General features: G+C 41.7%; 2 protein-coding genes across 3 annotated transcripts in view; one reads left to right on the top strand and one right to left on the bottom strand.

Annotated features, from left to right (window-relative positions):
- strbp (spermatid perinuclear RNA binding protein) overlaps positions 1-2,911 on the top strand; it is a 72,068-nt gene extending 69,157 nt beyond the window's left edge. Inside the window, exons 17-19 of the mRNA XM_061083551.1 lie at positions 427-556; positions 1,166-1,219; positions 2,600-2,911. Of these exons, the coding sequence (XP_060939534.1) occupies positions 427-556; positions 1,166-1,219; positions 2,600-2,676 (261 nt within the window). The 3' untranslated portion in view covers positions 2,677-2,911. The remainder of the gene's footprint in view (positions 1-426; positions 557-1,165; positions 1,220-2,599) is intronic.
- A 12,589-nt stretch (positions 2,912-15,500) lies between these two features.
- LOC133016712 (rab GTPase-activating protein 1) overlaps positions 15,501-19,230 on the bottom strand; it is a 62,702-nt gene continuing 58,972 nt past the window's right edge. For both annotated transcript variants that reach the window (XM_061083529.1, XM_061083538.1), the window contains one exon: positions 15,501-18,896. In XM_061083529.1, the coding sequence (XP_060939512.1) occupies positions 18,774-18,896 (123 nt within the window). In that variant the 3' untranslated portion in view covers positions 15,501-18,773. The remainder of the gene's footprint in view (positions 18,897-19,230) is intronic.

Below are 19,230 nucleotides of genomic sequence, written 5' to 3'. Positions count from 1 at the left end.
CACAAACAAATCGGCTTTTACATGAAACAACAACCACTAGTTTTAGATTTCCTCTCAAGGCTAAAGTCAGTGCAGCTTGAAAAAGATTACGCTTAAAATCTCTTTTCTCAACAGTAACACTTCAGAGCCACAAGACCATTGGTCCAATTTGTTTTGCTGCACGTAATCAATAACACTGAGTTTAACAAGTGTTTAATCAGATCAGTGCTGGACAGTGATCCGATTTAGTTACTGAGCCTGTGTTCTAACACACTCATGAACAATAAGGCCCTTAATGCATTAGAACAGTGTCTTAAATTAGTTTGTGTGGTTTTGTAGTGTCTGTGGCCTCTTCATGCTTATATCTGTGTAGGTAAATTCTAAATATTTCTTTACATTTCAATGTTTGAAGCAAACTCACGTGTGGTGTTTACTGTGTGTGCTCAGACTAAAGGAGCCCTGGCGGCGGCGGCAGCGGCCTCAGCGGTAGCAGCCCAGGTCGCCAGAGGAAGAGGAAGAGCAGCACTGGCGAGAGGACCCTTCGTCAGTGCAGCTGCACCTGGATACATCACGCAAGGTAGGGAGAGTCCAGTCCACCAACAAGTGTGTTATTAGCAGGATTACACAACAACTACTGGACGGATTATCATGAAACTTGGTGAAAAGATGTCATACGAGTCAAAAAAGAACTCATTATATGTCTGTGCAGATCCAGGATCGACTCCCTCCCAGTTCCTTCCCACGTTTTGTTCTGTAGACAAATTTATCAGGTGTATTTCAAATTCAACATGGTTTTTGCAGAGTTGGCATTTTCCTTTACTCCGAGCTTCACGGTGTTGACCTTTTCTTCTGCTTTATGAAGATGGCATCTTTTTCCCCTGCAGTCGTTTGGGAAATATCACAGGCGACCGTCCTGCAGTGCAGGCTAGTAACTGGAGAGCTCAATGATAAACTGGGTTATCAGAAAATCATGAATCAAAACTGTCATGCAGCAAAACATATTGGTGAATGTTAGTGCCGAACATCCACCAATATGATTTAGATTCATGTTATGAAGGAGTGTGGCTTCTACTCTAGAATCTAGATAGGTCGAAACACTCGTCTGAACTCAGTGTTGAAAGGAGCAGTCTGGAATTTAACAAGTTCACAACTAAACTGGCCCCTGTAACCTGCTCCTCCTCAACAGGCTTCGGGACGCCATATGGCTACAGCCCTGCTGCAGCAGCTGCTCCTGCATACGGTATGTGCTCCATGTTGCTTTTCCAGTCCACTCCTCATCCATCCTCCGTCGTTAAGCTTCTCGTACCTTCTCCCCTCTCTGAACCACCGTTTCCCCTCAATCTACCACAACTGCTAACAAAACTAAATCACTCTTCAGTGAGTTTGTGCCGCCAACTGCCTCTTTGCTGCAATTTCTCCATAGTTAGAGGCTTTGGCTCTGATTTTCACTCATTATTAACCAAGTTTGACCAATGGCTCTTTGTTGCTTCAAACTAATTAGTGTGTACGCCTCGTCCGCTCACTGGTTGTTTCTCACACTGCTTGTTGCCTCTCAAACTCTCGTCTCTAATGGAGCTGCCACTGTCAAAATTCCCAGAAATTGATGGCTGTTATGATGAAACGCAAACACACACCTACGCACACAGACCATAAATTAATCCAGACACCCACTGTTCTGCCGTCAGATTCATTTCTGCTCAGATTATCAGGAGACATAGTGCGAGTTCCTTACTTCTCACGCTGTTATTTAAGACGGGCTGGGGGGGGTGCAGCGCCGGCACTTTACTCTGCTCCCGTCATGATGCTGCTGCTGCTAAAGGGTTTCAATGTCCTCCCTCTCTCTCTCTCTCTCTCCCTCTCTCCCACACAGAAACATTAATGACTTAACTCGGCACTCGTCCTTGGCCTTTAACAGCGTAGCTATTGGTGCAAAATCCACTGAATACATCTCTCCTGAACATTAGTCATATTGACCTCAACAGACTGGGCCTTGTGTGGTGTGTGTACACATGGAGCTCTGCTGAGGCCCCTCTGTCCAGCCTGCAGCTCAGACTTTGAAAGGCTCTTATGTGCTGGGAGGAACTGGTCGGAGGCCTGAGGCGTTAAGTTGCTCCCGGAGGACCCAGCAGTGCCGAACATGAAGCGCAACTCAGTTCAAGTGTTCACGAGATCGGGAACTCTGAGTCCGTTTCCTTCACTGTCAACACACTTCACATGTTTTTATTGTGAAGGCCAAATACTCAGAATTGGCCAATACTCAGTGGCCATGACATCTAAAAATGTATAAGGGAAGTCAGTAGATTGCTTCATGAACAGTCAACGAAAAGACTTAAACGTCTCCAGATCAATCGATAAAGAAAAAAAAAATAAAATATGATGCAAGTGTTCTAATAAACTGAAATTAGCGTCAACAATCTGCTTTCTGCTCTTTAACCCTGAATCTGTCTCCACCCGGTTCCTCTAACCGCTGACTAACAGCTGACTACAAGCGTTCCTGCCTGTCCTCACACCTAACACACCCCGTTGGGGACGCCTGTTGTGTAGTGAGCACACAAAACACTTGGTGATTTGTTGCCCTGGACTCATGCAGAGCTGTGCTCTTCTCGTGTCTCCTCTCTAGGTTTGCCCAAGAGAATGCTTCTGTTGCCTGTCATGAAAGTTCCCGGCTACCCCGTCCCCCACTACCACTTCTTTTAGCCTTTCAGGAGACATGCAAACCAAACGCACCTTTTTCTAGAAGGGAAACTCTGTCCGTTTGTATTTTTCTACAATATCAGTGGAGGGGAGAGGATTAAGGACTTGAGCTGGAGATTTGTAAAAGAGCTTTTATTTTTTTGCTTTTTATTGCGTTTCTTTTTCATACTGTTTCCAAAAACTTTTAAATACTGCAGGTTTAAGCTCTTAAATAAACTTGAAGGATTTGTACTGTGAATTGTTACCTCATTCTCTGAGTCTAAATTATATATCTATATGGACCTTTTGTTATTTTGCTTATTCTTTGCTCGGACGAGGATGGCCTTTTCAATATAAGACAAGCAAGACTCACATTCTCTGTAAAAAGAAAGAATGTGAGCTGTGCGAAGGATGTACAGGAGAAAATAAATTATGTTGAAAAATGAATAAAGTTTATCTCCTACAAAAGTAAGACTTGCCTGGTGTATATCTGATTTAAAAGCGTTCAGCTCCTGCAGAAGGATCTTTTAAGCACTCTTTAAAAACTACAAGCAGCAGGAATCTAAACTAACGTTTCAACATCAAGCTTTAATATTCCAGCCTCATATATTCATCGATTGGATTTAAAGCTTTCATGATTCCCCGGCATCTCTACTTGCATCCTTTTGACCCTCAGCTTACAGTCGGACGAGGAGGAGAAGACAAAGGATGAATTTAGAAAGCTCTTGTTAGATCCTGCGTCTTGCATTCAGCAGCACGATCTCATTACCTGATGTGGATTAGTGTTTGGCAGCTTTCCCACAGCCACCACCTCCAGTACATACAGACGGCTTATATACAGCGTGCTGCCTTTTGTCATCAGCAGTGTAATATTCAGGCTGAATTTAATCTGCTTTAAAAAGGCTCAAAAATAAAAGACAAAAGTATTTACTTCTACATTGACTCCCTCTCAATTAACATTTTTTCAGGATTAATTATAACATTAGAAATAATCAATTGAGCCACTGAAGCTTGTTCTAAAAACAACCCATTATGAATATCACAAGCATGACCTAATATTTCAGTTAAAAAATGTACAAATTGATCATTTAAAAAGGTCAGTACGTGTCTAGCTAGTTAAACCGGCCGTTCTCCACCTATTGGTCATCAACCAGCGAGAGATAAACCCTGAGGACGTCTGCATGTTTACGGCCATGAGGCGCAGCCATTGGATGAGAGGAGCCTGTATCTTGTCCATTGGTTGGTTGAGCACCATTGAGTTTTTATAAAATCTCACATCATAAAAGCTTTACTTCAATCTTACATGATAGATTATTTACATCTGTTAGTGTGTGTATTATTTTCCTTTTATACTTTGATTTGATTTCCTACCTCACACAGAGCCAAAGCCCCACAGAGAGGATTTACCTCCAAATCTGATTAATCTGTGTCTGATCCCATTTTCGAAAGCATGTTCTTAGCATCCCACAACCACTGCATAAATAACTGAATAAATATTCTAACAACTCATATTTGGTTTGATTAGTTCACCATAAAAACTGACAGCACGGAGGTCATCAGTCGATGTATCAATCAGAACATGACAGATTGTTGCATCCTCCAGTGGACTTGAAGTTATCTTATCCCAAAGAAAAATCTCTTTAACCCATTAAACTCGTTTTTAGTGAAACAAAGAACTTTACAACAATCTGATTTATTCCTAAATCCCCTTCTCTCTCTCCTTCCTTCATCTGTCTGCAGGGGGACTTTTCATTGACAATCCCTTCTACCAGCCGCGGACCCTCGCTCCATTTATCATCCACCTGGGCCCCCAGGATCTCTTCTCTGAATTCTAGAGGAGGCAGCTTTTGGGATTCTCTTGTCACTCTCACACGCCCACCTGTTTTTCTGTCCCTGTGGGGGGGGCTGCCTTTCTGACCCCGGCTGACGGACTCACGGATGCTTAACAGTTTTTTGTTTGACCAGTCCACTGGGGGGAAATAAAACGTTTCAGCAGAACTGTCCAGCCCACAGACCCAGAGGCTCGAAGCGCCTCTCTCCCATTTCCTCCCCTCTCCATCCAGATGGTCTCGTCGGAGGAGGGCGACTTTCCAATAAGCAATACTCGGATTTTACGGAAAACGTTCAGCTGCGACTGTGTGAGGCTTTGGCTGAACCTCTGTCTTTCTTATAGCAATACATCTGAACTCGTCTCTTTGAGCTCAACTTACTTGAGAAGATGTGAATGTTCGATGGAGTTTTAACCCAACACAGCATTGCAATAGTTCATTTTGATTGTATATTCATTGTATGTGTGTGTGTACGTGTGGCTATAACGTTACTATATACACATATGTATGGTGTATGTTTCTATAATGACGTGTTGATGATACTATTACTATACGATGATGTATTTATGTAAATACTCTACAAAATATAACTATTGTTGGTATAAATTATTTTAGAATTATAAAGTGAAATCTAACTAATATCACAGTATAGCTTTCTTCCAATTTTATATACACTGAGCAATTGAAGCTAGTTCTAGAAGATGCAATATTATCTTTGGTATTCCTATTAACCCTGTGCTGTTAGAATTATAATGCTTCCTTCTTTCTTTCCTTCACTTTTCCTCTCTTTGATGTCTTTCTGAGCACGTTCTCTGCCCGTGGTTTGTTTACATGGGCTGGACAAAGAAGTGCTCACACACTCATAACCTGATACACACACTTCACATGTCAGAAAGCACATTTTCTATAGTCTCACTGCTGGCAGGGAACACTGTTGTTACTGTACGTGTATAATATGTGTATACTCTGATGTACATGCTCCTCCCATCGAACATGAACGGACTCGCCCATTGACACACTGGCCTTAGGGACACAAAGCACAGCTCTATGACACCGCTATAAGCTCCTCCCTGCTGCAAACACATTCACACCCTCCTCCATCCTTCCTCCTCTGGCCCGTCGACATTATGAAGTGATGCTGCTGGTGGCAGAAACACAAAAAGGCCAAGTTAACACAGTGGGAAGGACACCACACAAACTACTAGCAAACTAAATGTAAAGTCCGGCTAAGATTTTAAAGAGCGGGACATTGAATTGGATTCATATGCTCCTGTCTCTTATTTTCTGCCCAAACTGATTTCTCCTCTGGCATATTCGAGTGGATGTATGGGGGTGGACACATTTCAGCAGTTGTTGCCAACTGAGTTGATGTTTTGAAGCTTATATTAGTGTTTTACCACGTGGTGCCTCTGCCACAACATCTGAGCAAAGAAGATAAAAACCTGGTTAGACCCAAGATCCATGTTCCAGCGACCACGGCTGCCTGTGACCAACTGAGGAAAAGATACCTGATAAGAAAATGTACCAGAAGCTCCTTCAAAAGCCTTAAAGACTCGGTCAAATGATCAGAGTATTGGTTTATGACATGAAACTCATACGAATAAGAAACAAAGTCAAAGTTTAGTCATAGTTATCAGTAGTTTTAGATTCAGTTATTTCAGTTGAACTTGTTCTGTGCCTGGTTGATCAGTGTCCTGATTGGTTCCCCTGTTGTGACATCACTGTTTTTACAACTCAACTTTTCTTATGTCAAATAAGTGAGAAAAGCAAAGAACAAGACACAGATGCAGAAACAGTTCCAGCTTTAGTGGAGCTTATTGTCATTTTCATGTGAGACCCCATCATTTATAAAAGGAAGCTGATTGTAAAAATGTGTTTTCAGAGCCTTTACTGTGCTTTTTAATGGGACTATTTAAAGACACCAGTAACCACATGTGAGGAAGCAAAACTAGATTCTGAGATCAAAATGTCTTGTCAAAGAAAAGTGTTGATACTGACTTTGTATTTGAGGCAGAGGTTGAGTCATTTGAAGATGTGAAGCCTCTTCATGTAGTTTATGTTTCTCCATCTTCTTTCCCACTGACCTCAGCTCCCGGTCACTGTCCTGGTTTCTGCAGAGGAATTTATGGAAGAGAGAGTTTTGTTGGTTTTTATTTCTTATCAATACTTGACAGTATAATGGTAGTGTTGGGAGTCATACCCTGTTATAGCACATAGTCAATTTACATGGTAATTATAAGACAGAGATGGCATCAAACTGAGGTTTTCTGGGATATGTAAGGACATGAACAGGTGTCACGGCTCTGCATGGGCTAAAAAATTAGCACACACAGTGCCAGGGAGAATTCAAGCAAATGTCTGTGGTGCTTTCATGCTTCTAAAACGGCCTCATTTTCTAAAAGAGACAATATGTCAGTCATCCGAGGTAAAACTGAACAGAATGTGCTTCACGATGCTTTGATTCTACTCATGCTCGCCTTGATCTGGGCGCCAGTAAGATCTCTGTGTGTTGTGCCAGCTTCGATTCCACTGAAACGTCTGAGAACGAGAAAACAGACTCACTGAGGTTTTTCAAAACAGGTCAAATTACTCAAATGTTTGTGACGTCACTGAAGATGGAAGAAAGTGCGACACAGAGCTATGATGAAGAGGTTGGAGGTTGTGTCAGAGCAGTGAGGTCAACTCCACCACTGGATTGAATCCTCTACCATGTTAATGAGGCATCTGCCATCCGGCCCTGCAGGAATCTGTATTTAAAATCACCGAAAATTCGTCATACACAGCCATTAATCCATCTTAGAAATGTAATTGGCCCTTTAAATTTGTAATTCCACCAAAGCTGCTACACCACTATGCTGCAAATAAAAACTTAATAAATACAGCATTTTATTTGCTAATCTTTGTATACATACAGTGTGGAAATGCATCAGGTTTGAATATACCAGAGTAAATTAGCAGCTTTAAATTGCTTAAGCATTAAAATACTTCTTATAAAAACACCTTCCCTGACAGTTTTATCGTTACTTCTCCATATTTATCGTTTATGGATCTTTGCAACACACTGTTTTGATTATTCTCAGCTTTTCCCTGCAGCTTTCCAGCAGATCCCAGCGCACGTGTAGTCGTCTCATTTCCCAAAACTCTCCAACAAGAATCTGACGCTGCTTTACCGAGACTTTTCATCCTCGTGTGGAATTCACACACAGGTGAATAACTTGGAGCTTTGCTGTGTTGGAACAGACTCTCCCTCTCTCCAGATGGCCCACATTAATAAGGCAGACGCATACCTCGGTGAGCAACCTTTTCATTTCCCCTCAGACGGAACAGACACAGTCACCCGGGCGACTGACCCTGTCCTCCTGGTCTGTTGGCTGGACAACTGCTCTCAGAGGAGACGTGGCCGAGCCCAGGGAGAAGCAGTCGGTCTCAAAGAGGCAGAGAGCATCTGGTGGGACTTTATGAGCTGATCCACAGCTGACTGGTCATTTCATCTCGTTAGACAGAGGTCCCACAGATTGTATCTCAGAAAAAGGAGCTTTGATTTTTTGCCCTGTCTTTTGTTTGGTTGGTTTTTTTGACAGCAGAATTTTACAAAAATGTACTGAACAGATTTTCAAATTAATTGACACCAGGACGGGACATTGACCAAGAAGAACCCGTTAAATTTAAAAGCATATCCAGTAAGATTTTCACTTTCTAAAATTCCTAGATATGATTTCCCAGAAAATAATTTATCGATGGCGGGGTTGAATTGAATTTAAGGGGACTGTTGGTCTACTGGGTGTCATTCTAGTTATTTATAAATTACTGGAAGATGCAAAAATAAATCAGTGATGTTAAATTTAAAATGTTACTCCCACTACCTTTCCCCGTACTCTATAAAGATGAAAACCAGCCACACTTTACTGTAATCTCCTCAGAGTGACATGTTTTCCTGAGGAATGGCTCTCGGTGGCAGTCCCGTCTGTGTGGATAGATTTTCTAGAGACTAATGGGTGTTTGTGCTGGACCTGAGCTTCCTGATGGATGTTGTTCCTGCTCCAGCGATCCCTAGAAACGTCTCTAACCGCGGCAGCCGTTGTCAACATCCTCTCATCCCTCTCCCTGCAGCTACAGTTTTACTAACACTGCCTGTCTGTGGGCGTTCGACAACAACAACTTACACCTGTAATCCAAGAAGCACAAAACAAACACGACCACTGCACCCACACATCCTTCTCAGGGCTGCCTGACACATGTATATGCAAATGGCCACACGCGTCCGAACACACATGTAATCATATATGTAAATATCTCAGCATTCGGTCCGAGCACATTAAGACAGCATGACATTCTCTGCTTTGTATATAACACTTATGATTGTACTGTATGTGGTCAGTCATACATGTGGTTAGGCCTCGTTTGTACTCTAGGATTTGAGCCATGTATGAAAACACACCCCCATAACTCCATGTATCATCTTGGTGCTTTACAATGGGCTGTCTGTAGCACTGTACAAAATAGGTTTCACTTTTTAGTTTGCTTTTCTGGAAGAACAGCGGTTATACAGTATGTTACGAGGGAGGAGTTCCATCATCAAAGGATGTTGTTTCAGCACCAAACACAGAGGCTTTGCATGTTTAGATGCTGCAGTTTGTTCATTAGATGGAGTATGAAGTGTTTTTGTTGCCAGGTGACGTCAGGTTTTCGGACTTTCTATTTTGGAGACCACGTAAGCTCCGTTTCCCAAAGGCTCCTCTTTATCTTCGCTGCCAGGTCAAAGGTCAAGAAGCAAATAGTTGCAGAGATGCTTTTGGGAAATGGGGTTAGGTTCGTTCTTTAAGACGGATTCAACCAGACCCTGAAGCCTCTAAAGCTTTTGTGACACAAATCTGATCTTCTCTGCAAGCCCCAGAAGAGACACTCTATTCAGTGCTTGGTCTGATCTTCACCGTCTAGACAGCTACAAAATGTCAGGTTGGTGAATAAAAACTAAAAACAAAGCAGCTCTGAAAATCTATCCTCTGAAGGGAAACTTGCTCGTTCTTGTATCAGCGCAGAGAGAAGTGAGAGAGGAGTTTCACAAAGAGCCTGAGAGACACAAACAAGTTCAACCGAGCTCTGCAGAGCGGCAGAAATAGATCCTGGATCACATTTCAACTGCTGAGGCAAAGTGAACCAGACTAACTGCTGAGCAGATCCTTTTCTCTGGGTGTGTGTGTCTGACCTGCTCATAAACTCATAGGGAAGGGGAGATATTTCACACACACACACCCCCACCCACACACACACAGTCACTCTGAGCATGCTGTTGCATACTTCCTGGTCAACTGATTGTTTAAGTCCAATTTCCGTCTGATAAACGATCAAAGCATCATTTTGGTTGAGAATGTACGCTGTTGTTGAAGTGATTGTAGAGTAGAATGTATTTACTCATAGAAAGAGTAAACTTACTTTTTGTAGACAAGCATATACAGAATATATATATGGATACATGCATACATATATATACACACACACGCATCTATATATCTTTTGAACTACTCGTGTGTGTGTGTGTGAGTTGTTTTGGGCGCATCCACCCTTTTACGATTTAATATTTCTTTCCCGTTTTTACATTTTTATTTATGATGCTTTGACAACGGTAGCGTTTTATGAGTGACAAGTTGTTCCTGTAAATATTATTTTTATCAATTTATTTTATTTTTGACAAAAGGGGTTTAAAAGAGACTTTTTCATGATGCTGCCTATGAAATTATAAAGTTATATCTGTCCTCAGAATCTATTTGATCAGAGTAAATTTTGACGTTTAAACAGTGAGTGTTTCAAAAGAGACCGATGACAATGAATGTGGGATTATATGAAGTCACTGTATTGATCATTTTAATTGGTAGCAACATTCACAGCGGTGAAGATCTCTGGGCGTCACTGTTCTCGACATATTCTGCTTGATGAAATGAAAATAAAACTGAGAAAGTGCTGAATCTCTGGATGGAAGTTGTTTTTCTAATCATCTCTGAAAACTGAAACTGAGGAAGCCACAGGCGTGTGTTTGAACATTTGATGATTATCAAATATATTTTATAACCTGGTGTTTTATGTATTTCAACATTACGCTACAAGACACGCTAACAGAATAAGCACAATGTGAAAAAGTAGTAAAAATGGGCAAATAGAACATTTAAGAATATAGACATATTAAAAACATTAAAATATGTTATAGAAACTGTTTTAGAAGATACAGAGAAAAAAAACTGAAGAAATTGCACCAATATGGCTATCAATAGGCTATGCTAGCAGCAGGCTATACTTAGCTATGCTTCAAGCTAAATGCTAACATTTATCCACTGCAAGTAAAGTTGAGTGTAGTTAGCAGACTAGCATTTGTTTTAGATAAATAGATAAAGACAAAACAGATCCATATAAACAAGAATAGATCACTCATGGATGCTCACACTGGTGAATTAGCAGTAGACCCATATGTAACTGAGACTGTTGAGAATTTCATAGCAATCTTGCAGGAGTTAGTAATAAATGGGATTTAGATGTAGCCATGATGATGAGAAAAGGTCTCAGCAGAGTTACAACAATTCATCCTCAACAGAAATGTGTGTACCGTGATGGTGAACTGTCTACCAGCTGAGTCACACTCACCCAGTGGTGGTGTTGGTGGTGTTGGTGGTGGTGGAGGAGCGAACTCTGAAAAGATGCTGGGACAAACTGGACAAAGAGACACAGGTGAAGAGACACTCAGGTGATTAGGAACATAGATTTATATATAAAGACTAGATGTCTCGTCTGAGTTGCTGGCCAACGGAGACGAACGTCCGCACATGGCGGCCATCTTGATAATGGGGCATCTCGCTATGGGGCATCTCGCTCACCCATAACATTGTGTTGGTCTTTGTTAAATAACCATAACTTGCTCAATTTTCAACCGATTTTTAAACGGTTTGGTTTGTTATAAACGTCAGAGATGTAGATATGACACTGCATACTTATGAATAATTATGTTAGTTTTTTTTTTAAATGAATAATTTATGCAGTGTCATAACTACATCTCTGACGTTTATAACAAACCAGATCGTTTAAAAATCGGTTGAAAATTGAGCACGTTATGGTTATTTACCACTACCAACACAATGTTATGGGTGAGCGAGATGCCCCGTAGCAAGATGGCCGCCATGTGCGGACGTCCGGCTCCGTCCAACAAGATCTAGTCTTTATATATAAATCTATGATTAGGAAGGGCGGGAAACCAGACAAAGACAGGAAGTGAAGCTTCTGAAACCAGAGACAAACAGGAAGCTACAAACTTAAAGTGCAAACAACTGAGATTCAAATACAGAAAATCGACACAAGTAACACAACAAGGCCTTTAAGTCCAAGAAAAGATCAACAAAAAAGTTACAAAACGTCCCTGAAAACTCACAACAAAGGCACAATCACAAAAAACTCATTAAATGTAATTATAAATTATATGAATGCTAAATCATCTTCATTAGACATACCAAAACAGAAAAATACGCTCCCCTTATGCACAGATAGATGTTACACTGACTTCACTGGGACCTGATCAGTGAACTGTTTGATTCGGGGGACACGTTCCTAAATGTCGTCCTGAGCACAATATTTTTGGTTTCATTTTGTATTCAAATGTTATCACGGTCTCGATGTGAACATGCCCACATGGTTAAGGCCACATTCTGACACTCAGAGGTGATAATACTTGAGTCATCATGTCACACGATAATCACAGAGTCCAGGTTAGGGCCGATAATTATCAGGTTTGTGGAAGAGGAGTTACAGGGAAAGGGTTCGGTTCAGCAACACGAGCTGTCAGTCATCTTCAGAGCGGCACTGCTGACGACTCAGTCCGAGGATCCGGTGACATCACCAGCTGTCAGCGCCGTCAGCGCACAGCCACCGCCGCCAATCATCCCGGGGACGCCACGAGACAGCGTTTGTGCGACTGCGAGCGTTTTCCCGAAGAAGAACAACTGGAGGGAGAATGTTCTTTTTGTTGGAAAGAGAGCAAACAAGACGGAGAGGACGAGGATTAAACTCTCCAGACGACGACAGCTATCCTGACAAATTCATCCCTGCTTGTCAGATATCAGCAGATTGTGTCAAATGTAGCCGTTCAGCTATGAAAGTTCCTTTAAATTTTTTATTTTCATGCAATAATTTTCCTAGAAAGTAACACAAACGAGGCCATTGTAGAAATATGAATATAATGTGTGTTTGTGTCGTCCTCCAGAGAAAACCTCAAACCTTTCATTCTGTCTGTAGTAATTAAATTGTCTGTTTAACCGAAGCAGAAATGGTATGTTCGGTAAATTTGATGATTGAACTTGGCCGTGGGCTCCTCTCACGCTCTCAGAGTTATGTTCACGCTAATCTGGAAAACCAATAAGAAACGCGACACCAGAGGCGTCTGCGTTGTCTACATTCATTCACTGTGCGTCGGTGAGCGACCTTGGACTGGGGACAACTTCCTGGATTGGCCCCGATTATGTTTCAACACTGATACGCTCACAACTCAGATTAATTTGACAGGACTGGTTTCGTCCCTCCTGACGCGGGACATTAGCGCCTGTTTATAGACAACATCATTTACTAAGTCGCTTAAAACGATAGTGGAGACGGCGGCCAAACTTTATGGCTCCACAGTGACCACTGGAGATAATATTGGATGAAAATCGTCACAGCTTGTAAACGTCCAATTAAAGAAACATTTCCTTTACAAACGTATGAAATCCCTTTGATAATAAACTGTTGAGTCAAAATAATAAATCATTTCATTGAAGGCTTCAGCATTTGCTATGGGAAACTGTGACACAATATTTTAATCTGCTCACCTTTTATAGATTAAACAAATGATCAATGAATAAAGAATAAAGAATCTGAAGAGGAATCGAATGATTCCCAAACAAAATAAACATGTGACACACATGCGACCCCTAAAATCCCAGATGATGTTGGTTTGAGCGAGTCACAGAAAATAACTGCACATGTTTCCTTTGCAAACTGACGCTGTCACTAATCTGCAGTAATCACCTCAGAAGTCGTGAGGGGACAAAGGACATCACAGGCCTGAGGATTACTTTCATGGTTTTATTTTGAGCCTACCTTTCAAATTGTATTTGATTTGTGGAATCATTCTGTGACCCTCGGAAGACGGTTCACACTGGATTAACCAATAACCAGAACTATCAATAATGAAAACAACCAGAGAAGAATTATCAGAGTTAAATTGTGTAAATCTTAAATATTGATATGGTGAGTGTACGTGTGAGTCTGCAAATAAATTAATAAATTCTCAATCTTAAAATAGATATTCAATAACTGTATGTGATCGATACTTTTTTGAATCTGATGATAAACTTGTCCAACCTGCTGGTTGCCAAGGCAACACAAGGTCAGTGTGTATTCTTACATTCAGGTGACAGGGAGTTCAGTAGGTTGTTAGGAGGCTCTAAGGTTCAAATGGCTTCACACACACACACACACACACAATCACACACACACACACACACACACACACACACACTGAAGATGACCGTCCCCTCAGCATTCCACTGTTGCGTTTGACTGTGTTACCGCCTGTCGCTTGTATTTATAGCTCAGTAATGCATGACAGAAAGAAGAGGAGGAGAGAGAGAGGGGTGGGGGGGGGTGAAGGTGTCAAACTGATATTGCATAATGCTGACGCTTATTTCCTGCGGCCGCTGCAGGTTGCAGGTTTCCGCCTCGCCCTGCCTGCTGCTCTGCAATCTGCAGCTGCAGAGGCCCGAGGCAGAGCCAGACCCCCCGCCCCCCCCCCCCAACACAGGGGATAACTTCATAGATCTTCACTGAGGTATAAACACTATGTAAGAATACCTCCTATTCAGTTTCATGCAGTGAGGCCCGGGCAGAGACTAGCTGGGATCTGACACAGATAAAGGAGCCATGTGTTATGAGGGGACGTTCTCTGAGGGACATGATGAGCGATGGAGCTGCAGCCAGAGGACGGAGGAGCCACGCAGAGATGTCCCCACAGCTCCGGGGGAAACGGTCCCTTCAAGAGGCTGAGAGGTAGAGGCTGTGTTCACAGGAGCTAATTAGCAGAGAGAAGACAGGTTTATTTTCACGTTCAGAACTCCCTCAGATGTCCAGAGACATGTTCCCGAGAGGAGAGAAGTCTCATTAGAACAACAGCCTGCGTCTCCTTCATCTCCTTCTCCTCCTCAGCTCCTCATCACAGCACCTCAGATAGGAGCTAGAGAGAAAATAAAGTTTATGACTTTATACATTTATATATAGAGGGTGCTTTGAACTCTGGTGATGGATAAAGATTCAAACACACAAACAAAAAAGCAAAACGAGATAAGAAGGTAGACGTGTCAACAAAAAACAGAAAACAGGTAAAAGAGGTTTTGTGCTCATATAAATTATATAGTTTAAACTCTGGGAGCAGATTCTTTGTAATAAAATAACTGTAGATTTCAAAATACCCATCTACTCCATCTATCTATAGTGTATCTCTGTCGATCATCTCTCTCTCTCTATCTATCATTGTAATATGGAAAGTGGATTTCAGATTTTTCAACATAACAAGAGAGGGAAATAATGATTTTGTTCTCAAATGATGAGAAATCTATAAAAACATGTCAGATAGTTTAGAAGTCATTTACTCCCTTTCATTGTTTTCACACTGATTTGTAAGTTTCTCTCTTTCTGCTGGTGATGGATTTGATTTAAAAAAAGAAATGGGGGCTGAATATCAAACCACAAAACCTGTGATTTAGCATCTTTCTATTCAGAAAGCTCTTGACTTAAACTCTTTCTTGGAGGCAGCTCTTTGAATTGTATTTTTAAAATCGACATCAGACCTGATTGGTTATGGAAACTCTTATCACAAGTTTCCAGTTCCCACGGTGACATCATCAGACGTCTTTTGTTTAACCAACATCAAAATGATGATAAAAGAGAAGAATAAATCATTAAAAAAAAATAATAATGATATTTAATAAATGACAAAGAAAGAAGCAGAGATAGTTTTGTGTCGATATCTTTATATTGAAATCCATGAAGTATACACAATGCATCCTACTCTATTACAAGTTCCACACATTGATAATGTCGTTTCTGTTGCTGGATGATAAAGCTACGTTTTGGCATTTTAATAGAACCAAACAGCAGTGAGGCCGAGGAGCCTGGAGCGAAAAACCAAAACGTTAAAAAACCAAAAACGTAGCTGTGGATTTAACGGTAGCACGGCAGCAGGTAGGTCGGTACGAGGAGGCGACATTAGTTAAAGTTACAGAGTAAAAAATCATCAACAAAAAACTCAGTATTCTTTTTTTAAATGTTTGTTATGTACAACCCAGTGCCTTCCGAGGAACGACTCCTCAGCTTCTCTCTCGTCTCATCGGGGACTTTTCACAAGTAGATTCCAGCCAATCACATTCCATCTGATGCAATTTACAGTAAAGACTCATTTTAGGCTGGAAGAAATAATTTCATTCTGTCTATACCCCATTCCTTAAAAAGACCCCCCACACACAAGCACTTAAAAACCTGCAGACCCCCTCCCCACGTTCCCTTTAGCCTGATATAGAAGTTGTTAGTTGGACCCCTGCTGTGACCTCAGAGGACGTTACACTGAAAGTCTGACTGATGGTGTAACTCAGGCTTTAGGTGCAGGATAACATGTCGGGTGTAACACACACACACACACACACACACACACACACTCAGTGGCCACAAACATCAAGTTTTCCTCTAAACACGTTGAATTCTTCGAAGCGTGAAGTTGTTAGAAATGTTTTACAGGGATTTTATTTCTGGTTCGATAAAGTCGATCGATCCCTGCAGGTTTGTCTCCTGCGAGCCGTCCCCTCTCGTCCCAAACCTGCTCCACTGAGCCGAGGTCACTCAGCTGGAACAAACACACGTTCCTGTCATGTTCCTGGATCCGTCTCCGGATGACGAGTCACATGACTGAGAGGAGACTCGACAGGACGGTGACAGACACTGTGGAAATCCCATCGAAGTTAACAAACCAGGAAACGCTCCTCACTCCTGCTTCTACCCAACAGTGAAATCAGGGATTCAAGCCTTTAAAGCCACATCTCAGCGAGTGACATCAGGAACAACAAGTGGTTTCATATTGTAGACTTAGCTAATTATCAATCACCTGCCTGTTATGGCCTCATTCTGGGTTTTGCAATAGATTAAGCGGAAACTTAAAGGTCCAGTGTGTAAGATTTCGGTGAAAGGGATCAATCATTGGCTGAGAGTGAATAAAAAATAATCGTACAGATGTTTTCTTTACCCTTAAATGAACCCTTCATATTTAAATACTTTATATTTACATCGGGAGCGGGTCTTCTCTATGGAGGCCACCATGTTTTTTTTTTACAGTAGCTTAAACTGGACAAACTAAACACGTTCTTTAGTGTTATGACAACTGAAGGTTTCCCACAGGTTCTCCTTCATGTTTGGAAGAGGAGGGGGAGGTGAGGGGTGTCCAGCTGCAACATGCAACTCCACCACTAGATGTCAGGAGATTCTACACACTGAACCTTTAAGTTAAGCCAATATTCAACAATTCTTATTTGTGTCCCCATGACCTTCGTCTTAGATTCAGTGACCACAATGTTTCTGTTTTCCTCACAGTCAAAACCATCTTTCAGATCATATCTTCCTGCTTTTTTCACAATAAATCACCACACGTTTGTGGGATTCTTTCTGAATGAAGAGGCCGCCGAGTGTTCTGCATGTGTTTGTAATTCAGTGCTTGTGTGTGCTGCTCAAACCGAACCCAGTGGTCCGAGAGAACGGGGAAAACTAGTGTAAGACACAGCACAACATGTCACACGGCCCGACAATATATCAAAACATGGCTGTGACAGTTCAGGTCAAAGGTCGCAGAGCAGCTGGCGACCACAGAGAGAGAGAGAGAGAGAAATAGGGAGTTGGTTCAAAAACGGAATTGCAATGTTCTGTGTGTGTGTGTGTTTTCCATATTTGACACTACACTCCCCTCAGCCGTGTTCATGGATTCTAACAATCATCGCTTCATTCTGGGTTCCTCACATACAGACGCATTCGGTGTGAAACATGCAGAGGTTTTCGTGATTTGGAGCTTTTTAAGTTTCTTTGTGCTGGAAGATCCGAACCAAGCGAAAACCTCGAGCATGTTTCACGTCGGAAATTTGATGGAAGGAAATTTATGATGCTGCTCATTAGTCACAACAGCTTTTAAGCTTCTGCCTTTTAAAAAAAATTGTAAATTACATTTTCATCTCAGCTCGTATCTTTTATCGACCTTCAGATCAAGACTTCGTCAGCAAACGTCTCTTTAGCTTCATTCATAAAACACATTTGGACATTTAAGGAAACTACACAACGGGGGTCGGGGGGGGACTGTTCTCCCTCACATGCGCTCACACACACTCGTAACCTTAGTGCTTTTTCTTTCCCTTGGACTTACGCTCTGTTTCTCCTTCACACACAGCTTAACGTTATTTCAGTCAATTAATTATCACTCAAACGTGTTTCTTTTTTTCAGCCGCAAACACACAAAGAACACAAAACAATAAAACATGTGCACTTGTACACATACACGCGCGCGCACACACACACACACACACACATACATCCTCTTTACATAAGCACATTCGTGTACATATACATAGAAAAGAAAAAAAAAGGTTTTGTTCAACGTAAATTAGAAAAAGCTCAGGTTTGAAAAGGCCTATTTTAGCTCTCGTACCGAAAAACAAACATTTGACCGGGACTGGTTTGTTGGTGCCAGTAGTTTCCAGGGGAGCATGCAGAAGAGTCAGGAAGGACGGAGTGTGTTTCTCTCTGTCCTGTGAGGACAGTGTCAGTCCAGGTGTCCTACCTTCCTTCTGCCACTTTTTAATATCAGCAGTACAAAGACAGAAATCAATGAAGCAATCCTCCAATTTTCTAAACGCTTTTCTCGTCGTTTCCTCCGGGGACGATGGTACCGTCGAACTTTATCTTGTGTTCTTTCCAAACCCCTTCTCATCAGCACGGTCGGCTGTAGTCATTCGGGGGGAGGAGGGCGAGAAATGGGTGATTAGATCAGTAGGCGAGGGAGCGGGGGGGGGCGGGAGGGACACGAGGACATGTTTGTTAGGTAACACAGTCTGTAGTTATGGTCGTCCTGGGTTTAAATTGTCAGTGTTCAAGTTAAATATGGCCCAGTTAGGATTAGGCTTGTTTCAGTGTGGTGAGTTGCTCTGAGCTCCGCACACGGTTGGTAGAACTGGCTGGATCAGGGGGGGGTTCAGGTTAGGTGGTCTCCTTCCCCTGGGTCCCAGTGACGGTTTTGATGGAAGTGAGAGTTCGGTTGAACCAGGTCTTCTTGGCTGCTTGGACCTCGTTGAGGGCCAGACCCAAGTGATGCTCCAGGTCCTGACGGAAGGAGAAAGAGAAGAATATAAATGAGTGTGAGATAAATGAGCAGTTTTCAAACCCAAGCTTCAAGTCTCTGTTACATTCTCCACATTTGTTCACTGTTTTGCATTTTGAATTTCACTTTCTACTTCACTTTGTATATCTTTTTGTCTGTTATATATTTTTATAGAGATATGTTTATGTCTGAATAAATGCTACCTTGTATAAATATTTAAAAAAGTGAGTAAATATATATTGTTTTTTTTAAATTATTATTATTGTTTTTCTTAAATGTGGTGTATTTATTGTGTTTTTATGTTTCTATGTTCATTGTATGCACCAATAACCAGAG

The sequence above is a fragment of the Limanda limanda genome, chromosome 1 (genome assembly GCF_963576545.1).
Source record: "Limanda limanda chromosome 1, fLimLim1.1, whole genome shotgun sequence".
Classification (NCBI taxonomy): domain Eukaryota; kingdom Metazoa; phylum Chordata; class Actinopteri; order Pleuronectiformes; family Pleuronectidae; genus Limanda; species Limanda limanda.
Note: the sequence above shows the minus strand (reverse complement) of the source record. Positions and strands in the feature narration are given on the sequence as shown.